Source organism: Scatophagus argus, chromosome 8 (assembly GCF_020382885.2).
Source record: "Scatophagus argus isolate fScaArg1 chromosome 8, fScaArg1.pri, whole genome shotgun sequence".
In the NCBI taxonomy this organism is placed as follows: Eukaryota; Metazoa; Chordata; class Actinopteri; family Scatophagidae; genus Scatophagus; species Scatophagus argus.
In genome coordinates, this window is record NC_058500.1 from 22366270 (window position 1) to 22378957 (window position 12688).

At 40.3% G+C, this 12688-nt stretch overlaps 1 protein-coding gene across 6 annotated transcripts in view; it reads right to left on the minus strand.

Moving 5' to 3' along the window:
* LOC124063371 (kelch domain-containing protein 8B-like) overlaps window positions 1-12688 on the minus strand; it is a 156152-nt gene that overhangs the window by 113308 nt on the left and 30156 nt on the right. For 2 of the 6 annotated variants that reach the window (XM_046396970.1, XM_046396975.1), the window contains exons 1-2: window positions 9220-9313; window positions 731-2148 (exon numbers count right to left, since the gene is read on the minus strand). In XM_046396970.1, the coding sequence (XP_046252926.1) occupies window positions 731-1121 (391 nt within the window). In that variant the 5' untranslated portion in view covers window positions 1122-2148; window positions 9220-9313. Of the gene's footprint in view, window positions 1-730; window positions 2149-9219; window positions 9314-12688 lie in introns of those variants that run through there. The other 4 variants (XM_046396971.1, XM_046396972.1, XM_046396974.1 and 1 more) reach the window with 3 other exon arrangements.

Below are 12688 nucleotides of genomic sequence, written 5' to 3' on the forward strand. Positions count from 1 at the left end.
GAAGACCAGTGGCAGGTCCTGAGTCAATTCATTCCAACTGGAGACAAAAAAAATTAACTTCGTTTGAGACCTGCCTGACTCAATTGAACAAAAGCATTGTTTCCACTACCTTGCAAAGATTTCTTAGTCGAAAAACTTACAAGTGAATAAACATACTAGACACATTAACAACTGGTCAGTAACCAGTGAAACTCTGTCAGCAGGTGACCTTGGAAATCACATAAGGACAGCAATTGTTGCTCTTGTACCAAAACAAACATGAAGGATATCCAGCAGCTTGCACTGTTGATATGCAGTGGCATTTGAGATGAAAATGCCAAAAAAGGAGGAAAATAGCTCAGTTTAGTTCTTGAATTGAAAGGCATGTAGGACTTTATATCCCACAGAGGTAATCTGGAGGAGAACTTTGTAAAACAAAGCTAATCACAGGTTGGGCAAAGCTGTTCTGCACGTCCCATATGTCTCACTCAGGCAATACATAAGTGATATCATCTGTCACCAATGCCACTTGCAAATATCAAGCATTTAAAACGGCATGACTGGCAGAAATTGGATCTGAAGACTTTAGAATCCCTACATATCACAAATCACATGGTTTTATCTGCTGACTGTCAGCTCCAGCTGGAACAGACCTGGTCAAACTGATCAGATGCACACAAATCACGCAAATCATATTTGATATCAACACTCTAAAAATGGGACTTCACATCCATGCATTCCACTTTCTTACCTTTCTCAATAGTGGTGACTCCCATGGAAGGCTGACCCAGGCTGGCCCTTGTCTCCCATTTGCCCTCGTCAGGGTGATAAATCTCCACGGATGCCAACGGAGTCTGCTGTTGATTCATGCCCCCAAGCACCAACACCTGGCTCCCCAATGCCACAGCCGAGGCCCCCGCCCGCGCTGTCGGAAGTGGCGGCAGCTGGCTCCATGTCTGGCTTTCTACATCCAGAACTTCAACGCTGTCCAAGGGCATGCCAGTCTCACTGCAGCCCCCCAGCACGTATAGCAGGCCTTCATGGTAAACGGGAGTGCAGTAGACACGACGCTGTGACATGGAGGGGAATTTCTCCCAGTACAGGGACTTGACAGGACTCACCGCCATCTCCTGCACAGGCATGTCTCCAGGACCGAGAGGAGGGGACGCACCATCACACACCGCACCAAGGGGGAGGAAGAGAAGGAGCAGGAGAGGGGAGAGGTGGAGTGAGGGTCACGCAAAGGTGAAACAAAACTTAGCAAGAGCTGAAGAAACAAGCAGAGGCACAAGCTTGTTTCTGACTGTCTGAGTGACCGCCTGAACCCCTGTGTCCACAGGGGAAAAGACAGGGAAAGAAACAAGAGAAAGTGAAAGATGTACGGAAGGTCTGGGAATGAAGAGGATACGGATGCCAGGCAGTGAAAGAGTGGACAGAATAAGTAAAAAGAATGAGAGGGGGAATGAGGAGTGTCTAACTCACTGCTCAGCCAGATGTCACTACTCCCTCTCTATTCAAATGTTTTATTCATCTGGCTGTTGGTGTTTTGGAGCAGCAAAGCCATCTGTCTTTCAAGTCCCTCTATTCCTTTCTCTCCAGCACTCTTCACTCCTTCAATGAGTCCTGCCAGGAGGTTATTTTGGTTAAAGTTTTGGCGTGACAATATTCCAGGGGAGAAAAGGCTTAAACTGGGTGTCCCAGGGCTTAATACTTAATACCACAAAAACCTCAAGGTCAAGAGTAGGGATATTGAAAAAGAGAAAAAGAGTGAGTGGGAAGATGGCACTGGATCAAAGGCCTTGGAAGAGGAACACTGACCTTCACTAGTGCCCTGATAATCCAAGAGAAAGCCTTTATGGCAGAGAATTTTACACCTTCAAACAAGAGGCAATTACTCAGGGCTACACGTCCCCTTCAGCTGCAGCTCCGCTGTTCTATTTGCACCACGGCGATAGAGTCTACGGTGAGCAAAATAATCCTTTAATAAGTGAACCTAAGTCTTTCAATGAAAACTCTGCGGGAGTGTAATGACTTCAAGACTTCCTTGCGTTTTTAGAAAGATTTTCTTCCCTTAATTAAATGAGAACTTCAAATCCAGAGGCATTCTGAACTGTGTGCTTCACAGCTTCCTGGCTTTGAAGAGGAAAACATCCCTTGGTGAGACAAAACCTGGAGGACAGACAGAACAGAAGACAGAACAGGATAAAATGAGGAATTAATATATAAATTAAGAGCTAGAATGATTATTTAGAAATTAAAAAAAAAAAACACATCTTGTTTACATGCTGAACATTTACATATGTCATATTCTTGTGGCTATATGTTAACACGAACATAATCTTCCAGGAATGTGCGCTTGCATGTATGTGATTGGCCCATGCAGCCAGGTTTAGCTTTTCTTCTAGATCACCCTGTTTGTTGTTGTGAGAGTCTTCTGTGTTGGCATTACTGCTCCCCCAACAGACAGGCCTCATTTTAATGAAGGACAGCTAGGGCAGTCCCGTATACTGTTGTTGAGGTTTTAAAGATTCAGTGATAATTACGCATGAATATTCAAATTGTCACACTTTGCTTTTATCGTAATTATGAGTTTAATGAGAGACAGGATGGGAGATGTCAGCCATTGTCACCGCCTCCAAAGTCTCAAAAGTTAACTTGTCGAGCTTATGCTTATCACAGCCCCACGTGCACAGAACGGCATTGGAAAGAAGCCATTTCCCTCAAATAAACTCAAGAACTGTGAATATATAGGTGGAAAACACTAAATGCTTTGTTGGTTTCGGAACACTCATTTCATTTAAGTCCAAAGACTGATTATTTTTTCCTGAAGTTTAGTGATCACATCACTTTCGAAATTCACTGTATCACTGTAAATGAAATTATCACCAGTGTGCCGATCGGTGTTGATTCTGACTGTCTTCATTTCTGAGCATTGTGCTAAGTATAAAATTAGGACTCTGCAAGACCAGGTAAAAGGGTAACAGCTCAGCAGCCACATATTTGCAGCCAAGTTATCAATTACAATGAACTTTAAATCAAGCAGTCACAGATTGATAAAAATTGTCAGTTGTGACCCACCAGTAGTTTGTCATGATTACTATAACTTACTAACTACGAAACTGTTTGACTTTTACATTTCTTGGTTGCATTTCTATATCAGTAAGTGTGGTTAAGTATACCACTCAAATAACATTTTAATAAATGTGGGGTAAACTGTCCAAATTTCTTCTAGAAATTTGCATGCTGGCAGGAGGTCTACTGTTTCTGAGCGAGATATGGAGTTCTTCCACTATAATTGGGAATTATCCCCAAATGGAATCAAAATTAGATCTACATTAAATCAATAAAGCTTTAAATTTGCAAATGTAATCTCCTATTGCTTCTGCAGTTTCCCCACATGGATGACTCTAGGCTGAGTTAATAGCACACAGACCCAGAAAAAGTTACCCTGTCAAATCTCAACATAATAGCATCACATTCAGATAACAATGCATGTTATAATCACAATCACATTCATACTGACGACAGCAGTGTGATGTCTGGCTGTGTGTGTGTGTGAGAGAGAGAGAGAGATAGAGTGGTAGAGACACAGCAGGAAGTATGTAGACCTGAGGACTGAGGGTGGAAGCAATGACATTTAGAAGGACAGTGGAAAGAATCACTGTGTGGTCCTCAGTTTCTCCTTTGCTGTCCTCATCTTCCAGCTCGTACTATATATATATATATATATATATATATATATATATATATATATATATATATAAAATTGTATATTTTATAATTAATGATGCCTTCTTCCTAGAAGTCCCACTTACTGGCCTGAGCCCTGTGGATACACTGACCTTTTACAAGTGAGAAGGAAAGAGAAATAAAAATAGCAACAGCAGAGAGGTTAGTGCATTTCCATACATGCATGTAAGTGTGACTGTATTTGCCAGAGAATGGACAGTGACACGTCTTTGTATTTCTGTGTATGAGAGCGCATTTAAGAAAATTCTTGAGAAGCTCAAGAACATCAGACAACCTCATAGGGGTGGTGTTACCTTACAATAATACCTGATTTAGAATATTTCTGTGCTACAATAACAAAAAACTATATGAGACATGTTTTGTCTTGCTCCCTTTTGTCTTACAGTGTTTAAATATTACTGTGGTTTGGTGTAGATCTGACCTTTAATATAATTAATGGTTGTCCACACTGAATACTGCATATTGAACCCCAACTGACCCTGAGACAACTTTCCACACACACGTTATTAACTCAGGGTTGAGCTAAGCCCAATGCTATACAATTTGCACTGCCTTAACAGACCTGGGTTAAATGTCCGTTCAAAAATGCTGCTAATGTTAACACTCTAGAACAATGAGTGACTACTTGAGTCTATTTTATCCCTGTTTAACACTGGTATTTTAGTTCAGTTGATTTTCAAAGGACTCAGAACTAGCAAGCCAGCAAACCCTATACTAAAGTCAGAGGTAGCTCACTTTGGAATGTGCCAGGATTGTGTGCCAGGAAGCCCTAATGTTGCTCCATCTTTGGAACTTAGTGCTGCACAGCAAAGCCAGCAGCAATGTTGTTTTTTGATTCAGCAGTGCTTACTGCTGCTATAGCCATAAGCCATAACATTAGTACTTAAACATGGCATTAATATCATAATTTGATTTTTTTTTGTTTGTTTTTTGTCACGGTTTTTACGCTGAATATGAGAATATGAGAGGAGAATCTGAAATAGTGTGTAAATGATTTTCATATAGGAATAGATGTAAATAATAATTTTAGTCACTTAGCTCCCCTCCTGTTCATTGAGGCCTACCTCATGAGTGCCCCCTACTTTAATTGCAGCCAACTTTCGGTACAATGGGATTTAATAGGGAGTGGACAGGCTGTCTGTAGAAGGGCTGTGGTTACAACCAAATCTATTTTGACTTCGCAATGCAACCTGTTGCAGTGACAACAAGACCCCAGGAAGTCACTGCACTGCAGTTTCACATTTTTACATTTCTGTTTGAAGACAGCCAGGCTGGGTGTTTCCAGTTTTCAGGATCTAGCAACACAGTTGACATACAGACATGAGAATGGTGCTTATCTTCTCATATGACTCTCAGCAATAACTGAAGGACTATTCCTTTAATTCATTGCTCACAGTCAGGTGTGCAAAACATCGCTTTACCAATCCTTTAAAGCTTTAACTGTGTATGTGTATGTGTGTGTGTGTGTGTGTGTGTGTGTGTGTGTGTGTGTGTGTGTGAGTGAGAGAGAGAGAGAGAGAGAGAGAGAAAGCTCTGTTGTGCATTGGCATCACAATGACTGTGAAGACAACTACTAGATATCACTATGTGATATCTGAGTTTATTCTTCTCTTATTTATCAGTGTTCAACGAGGAAAACTGAAGCCAACTGTTTTGTTACAATGGAAAAATTCTGCCACAAACATGCACTTATAAAAGTAACATGCCAACATATGATGTGACACATATGAGTGAAGTCTGCTAAACATGTGGAGACTGTCATATAAATGGTGCACCCACATCCTCACATCACAAAGAAAAAAAATAGCCCTTCACACTCAGTCTTTCCCCACCATGACATTGTGTGCTTGATGATGCCAAATGTAACTTAAAGGCTGATATTTTTAAATTTATAATTTGCCTGTGTTAAAACTACCATTTCTTCTAAGGATCTAATTGAGACATTTCATTAGCAACTTGCATGATCAACTATTTATGATGACAGTGTTGAGCTAAAGAGTGTCTCACACAGTCCCTGAATAAGGGTTTATGTTTCATCAAAATTTTGCACCTATGAGCCTTACATTACATACATTACATGAGGAACATTTGAGAAAACTGTTAATGATCAAGGCCGATAGAATCAAAGCACCACACTAATATCGGAATACAATAACATAATGTGGTAGGAAATAATGGATGTATATAGCTAGAGTCAAAACCCCCTGGGGCCCTCGTCTGTCCAGCCACCTCATTTATCACTGGCTAAGTACAGTCACAAGGGTATTTTGTTTTGCGTGTGAAATGAGGCTGGAACATATAGGCTAATGGATTTTGAGATGTACAACTGATCAATACAAATAAGAATGCAAAATTACAATAAAGTAAGAGTAAGGTAGTAGTAGTAGTAAGAGTTACAGACACTTTCGCGCATGAACGCACCAAAATAATGTATAACCTAATAAAGGTTCTCAGTCAGTAACACAGTCTGTCTGTTACAAATTTGAAGGCTATCCATCCAATATTTGTCAAGACATTTAAGTCCGGATCAATTAAAAAAATTAACGTCAAATTAAAATGTAGGATTCCATTGACCACTTACTATGTCACTATGCCATTAACAACACATCGTCAGATAGAGACAGAAGTGTTCTGCAATTGTTAGCAAGCTAACATTCCCTCAGATCTCAGACTCAGTGACATGGAGTGGATCGGGTACTGAGACAACCACAACCCACTGTGACACAACATCAGAGGCAATAAACAAACTGAAAGAGACTTTGAACACTACTCTGCATATCAGCCCGTCACACCACAACTTGATCTCGTTATTTCCCAGAAGCAAGCCTCTCACTGAGGGTAAACAATATATTACTGAACATATTTACAGCCCAGTTTATTTTTCTCCCTTTTATATCACGTTATGTTATGCTCCCATTTTTGGGAAAGTGGCCCTCAGTTTTCAATTTGTTAATAGTTGGTCTTCAGTTACAAAAGGCTGAGAATCCCTGATGTAGAGCATAACTTCAAGGGAGGGACGATGCAAAAGTGGGCCCAAGAGTCTCAGCTGAGATAGAAATTATAATCATCAGTCCTCCCATGAGACTACAGAAACATCAGTGTCATAATGCCAAAACCCTCCTGGGGATACTTTTAGTATATGCCTACAAAAGCCATTAAGCTGAAGCTGCTGCTGATGAAAAGGACAAGTGGAACTGCTGATTTATAAGGGTATAAATAAGTCACATACTAATTATTCGAGATTTAAATAACACTGTGGCAGACTGGCATGTCTTTCAGCTTACTGTATTTATTAAGAGACAAAACTATACACACCAAAATCATCAGTGTAAGGACTGAATCCCGTACTCACAACTACCATTTTATCACATTTAGCAGTTATTTTACAGCTCCCTGTAGCTTATGAAACAACTATTTTGCATAAACATAATTTAGCACTGAATAATGCTTTAAAGGAATTTACAAGTTCCTCTTAAAATGTAAATCAACAAGCCTAACCGACATCCACAGCTACACTGTAGCAGAGCTGTTTGTTACAGTACAACAGAGATGTAGCCACCGAACCATAAATAAAACTGATTGCAGCTCTGCCTCTAGCCAGCAATGATAAGTTAATTACAGTGAAGATGTTTATGCTATGAAAACGTTTCTGATCTATTTTGGTGTAGAGTGTTTGTCTGCTGCAACCTGATGACACAGCGTGAGACCTCAACCTGATCAAGCTCACAGAGGTCTACAGAAATACAATACTGAATAAATTAATACACTTTGTAAATTTTTAAAAAGAACTAGCATAGGTATCAGACCATGAATACTGTCAAGAATATTTTCATGAGCAAAGGTTGAGTAGTTTTCATTACATTTTAGCCAAGATTTGAATGAACTTATAGAAACTGAATCTGAATCCTTTCAACTCTATCGAGGCTTGAAACATTTTAAGTATTAAAGCGGCACCTGTCAATATTCTGATATTAATAATGAAAATGCAATATTACTGAAAGGTCATTTTCGATACTTAGGAAACTATTTTTCTTCTTAACTGATTATAGTTAATTGCATTCAGTAAATCACATAAGGAAACATTTACACGTGGCACAGCAATGTTGCGACTGTAAATATAAGGAGCAAATCTGGCCACTTACATAAATTTAGAATCACCTATTAGAATTATATAAAAGAGATTTGCATAAAGTAAAAAGTTGTTAGCCACTATATAAATGAACTTGAACCAGTGTGGAGCAGCCCATGCAAAAGAACAAAAGCTCAGTTACTCTTACATTCCACCATGTCAAAAGATTCAAATAATAAATGAAGGTACCTGCTGTGAGCCACATGTACATGCTGTGCATCAAAAACTGGAGACTGTAGATGTAACACATATTCCTGCCGTTGATGGGTACAGACATTTAACCTTGTCTATAATCAGTAGATGACAGTATCTGTAGGAAGCAACCATATCCATATCATTTTTTTGCAAATTATTAGAGGTTTGAGAGTCTGTCTCAGCCAACAAGCCATGAAAATAGATTGCAGGTGGTCTGAGTAGATGGAAACATAAGTAAACATAATCTATTCAAAAAATGGACGGTACATTTGCCTCCTCAGTTTACATCCATCAATGATTTTTTTCCCTCTACTTCATGGCCGCCTCGGCCCTTGCATTTGCCTACACCATCTAAGCCAGCAGCAGTTGTCTCTGCCCCGCTTAAGAGAAATGGTTGACTTAATATATGACACATTACACTTCAAATGTGAAAACATTAGCACTGAATTAAAACCCAGTTTTGCCAGTGAGATTGTATATGTGCTGTTCAGCTAAACTTGAGTTCATTTACTTTGCATTTGCTGTTAAAAAGGAGAGAGATAAAATATATGACTAGGTAAAAGAGCAACTCAGTTTTAAAGGTAATTTAAGATAGCAACCACCTACACACAGTATATAATGCAAGTTACCATGAAGATGTCTGTAGATACATAGGCTATATAGATACAGTTCACTATCATCAGCTTCTGATTGTAGTACCTAAATCCAGTTGTTCTGCTTTAGCAGTGTTAGTGTTGCAATATACTGTACATAATGAACATAATAAAGATCAAACTGCCACTTTTCAACTATTTACATGACACCAAGGAACAGGCAGCAGACTGATAACTAAATCCAAAACCAAATGGTAGTACATACAATAGAATGCTTTTAGTTCTCCCACAGCCAACTTTAGTTGTAACCAAGAATACATAAACAAACAAAAAGAAAGAATCATTTAGCTAACCTCTGGTTAGCAATACCACACAGATTCACCATGAAGCTACATGCGTGCTGAAAAGAATTAAGCTAGCAATGTCAACAGTACTGTGGCATGTTCATTCATTAATTTACAACCAATATTGACCAATATTGTTGCAGAAGCTTTTGTGGTAATTTTAACATACAAAGTATTAAAAATATGGGTACACACAAAAAGTGAAGGAAAAGATTTTAGGGAAGCTCACCAGTATTACACTTCCACATAGCACAGTGTCAGGAGCAGACTGGTAACAATGTCTGGGGTTTACCCCTCAAGCCTGCAGGGGCCCCTTAGGAGTAATGGTAAGTGGACACTAACAGTAATAAAGAGCTGTACTTTCCAAACATACAGCTGAATTACACAGTTAGGAGGGTGTCAGATTAAAATAATAGAAAAAATAATCAGCGTTGCACCTGGGATTCTTTTTCCATAATCTTTATACTATACATACTATATCACCTAGGACAAAGTAAGCAGTCAAAGAGTAACAGCTGTTTAGCATCAAAATGTGCCAATTGGATGCTGTCAGTGTTCAGGAAAAGCCATGTAATAAACTCAAGGTAGGGACACTGAGCACTGATACAGACATGCCCAACCCACAATAGGAAAACTCACTCCCTGTTATTTAGAGAGATCTGTAATTCAACACACCAGAACAATATTGTTTCTCTTTCTGTCCTGTCACATTGAAAACAATCATGGCATAACTGATTCCAGTCTCTAGTGATGTCAATAGTCTCTTTAATCTGTTAAGAAATGCTAAGAGCATGTATTTACTTTTATTGCATATTCTCATTGTGGGAATAGCTCAGAGCGAGACAGTGATGTCTTGCTACATGTTCACGAATTTAAGACAGAGCCAGTGAGTTGATGTGATCACACTCTGAAACAAGTAAATTTCCCTCGACAGAGTCTCTGACAGTAACAATAAAAATCTCACCGGCTCAGGAGGAAGTGCTCGTATTTCCTGTCCTGTGGAAGACCTCCTGTGTGGTTCCAGTTCCTAAGACTGCACACCCCAAGGAGTCAAACCACTACAGGCCCATCGCCTTGACTTCCCACCTGATGAAGACCATGGAGAGGCTCATCCTCAGTCACTTTCGCTCTGTGGTGAGAACAGCGATGGACACGCTGCAGTTTGCCTACAGGCCAAACATCGGGGTGGATGACGCTGTCATCTACCTGCTGCACCGGGCACTGACTCACCTGGAGAGTGCTGGGAGCGCTGTGAGAATCATGTTTTTTGACTTCTCAAGCGCATTCAATACATTTCAACCGGTGCTGCTGAGAGGGAAGCTGGAGAGAGCAGGAGTGGACAGACATTTGGCTGCTTGGATCATCGACTACCTCACCAACAGGTCACAGTATGTGAGACTGCGTAACTGTGTGTCTGAGGTGGTGGTCTGCAGCACGGGGGCCCCCCAGGGAACAATGTTCTCACCTTTCCTCTTCACCCTCCACACCTCGGACTTCACCTACAACACCAGCAGATGTCACCTCCAGAAGTTTTCTGACGATTTAGCCATTGTTGGCTGTGTGTCTGAGGGGAATGAGACGGAGTACAAGCCAGTCATCATGGACTTTGTGGACTGGTGTGAGCGCAACCACCTGTGCTTAAACACCAGTAAAACAAAGGAGATGGTGATTGACTTCCAAAGAAGGACATTACCACTTACACCGGTGAACATCCAGGGCTTGGACATTGAGATGGTGGACAGTTTTAAGTATCTGGGTGTTCACCTCAACCATAAACTGGACAGGTCAATAACACCGAGGGCCAAGAAGGGCCAAAGTCGCCTAAACCTTCTGAGGAGACTGAGGTCCTTTGGAGTGTGCAGGCCCCTCCTAAGGACTTTTTATGACTCTGTGGTAGCCTCTGCTATTCACTACACTGTGGTCTGTTGGGGACTGGGAAGCACGGACCGGAACAGGAAGAGACTAAAAAAGCTGGTCAGGAGGGCCAGCTCTGTCCTGGGCTGCCCACTGGACTCCGTGGAGGAGGTCGGTGAGAGGAGGATGTTAGCCAAGCTGACATCCATCATGGACAACACATCTCACCCTCTGCATCAGACAGTGGAGGCTCTGAGCTGCTCCTTCAGCGGCGGACTGCTACACCCTCAGTGTAGGAAGGAGCTACAGCAGGTCCTTCATTCCCACTGCTGTTAGACTATGTAATTCATTGGTCTAGTCCTCTTCTCCTCCCTTATGAGGACTTGTATATAGCTGTATATTGTACTGTGTTTACTGTACTTTGTAAATTGTTAATTTATTACCTCTATAATTTTTGTAAATGTTTTTGCACACTTTTTGCACTCTTTTTCTGTTGTTGTGAGCTGCCACGACAAGTGAATTTCCCCACCGTGGGATCAATAAAGTTCATCTTATCTTATCTTACTCATGTTGATGTAAAAATGTGCTTTTATTCTCTATTTGTGCCCAAATTTTTCTCAATGCTTTATGCATATTAACATGTTAACTGAGTCCCACATATTCCGCTTTCATTTCCCCAACTTTGTGAAAAACTGTATCATTACCAAACATTAGACATTCAGCTATCCTACATTAATGCTACATCTTCTCATTGTTGTGTATTTGCTAGAAGCTTATTGAACCAGAAACTGCTGCTTTGCACTGTGGGTAACACAGAGTAACTGGATTCAGAAATAACATTGTGCTCAAAAGGCAGAGGAGCTTTTGAACTGCTTGCAGGCTTTGAGTGACAAATGGAACAAATACTTGCAGGCCCTGTGCTGACTATCAGTGTCACAACTGATCTAATTTCCGATTTATCAAATGTTATAACTGGTACTTCAAGTTGAAGTAGAGCAGTGACTTGTCAGTTGAAATCAATAAAAGAAACAAACAAGGTTTGTTTATTCAAGATATGCAAATCTGAAAATCTCTCACAGCATCAAAGATAACAGCTGTGCCTTTTGTTTTTATAGAGGTACATTAAAGTATTGAAGCATGGCACCACACACCGATCAGCCATAGCATTAGTAACCATCTCCTTAATATTTTGTAGGCCCCCCTTGTGCTGCCAAAACAGCTCTGATTTGTCAGGGGAAGGGACACAGGATCTCTGGGGGGTATGGTCACCGGCATCGGATTGTGGCTGATGGATGTATAATGAAACTAATCTACTTTGTGCATGTATGTAGTGTGTCTATGGGTCTCTTGAATTGAGATTCAGTACCTTTCCACTGTGCTCTGATTTTCATGTTCAACTTAACAAGCTAAGCATCATAGTTACATTCCACAGTGTCACAATAAAGATGTCCCATGTTGCATGACTCACAGTTGGAGCACCTCTGTGACCTGGAGCTGCATGAAACCTCCTTGATTAAACCATCAGTCCAAATGATCAACAACTCCATTACAAAATATCTTGTTCTTTGATAAAATGTCAAATGTACAAGTCTGTGCAACAATACAATTTTAAATTATTGGTCAGCGATAGATGAATACTGCAATATTATGCCATGGTTTGTTACTAAATGATCAAACTGTTAACCTAAATAAAAACATGACATTTTTTGGGAAATCTTATTTTTCAACCTCTGAGGATATCATTTTTAATATCTGAGAATACAGAATTGGAAAAGCACTTTAGGAACCAGCTGCCTCTCAGACTTTGGTCCTCTGTTGTCAAAGCTGAAGGAGAGATGGAAAAC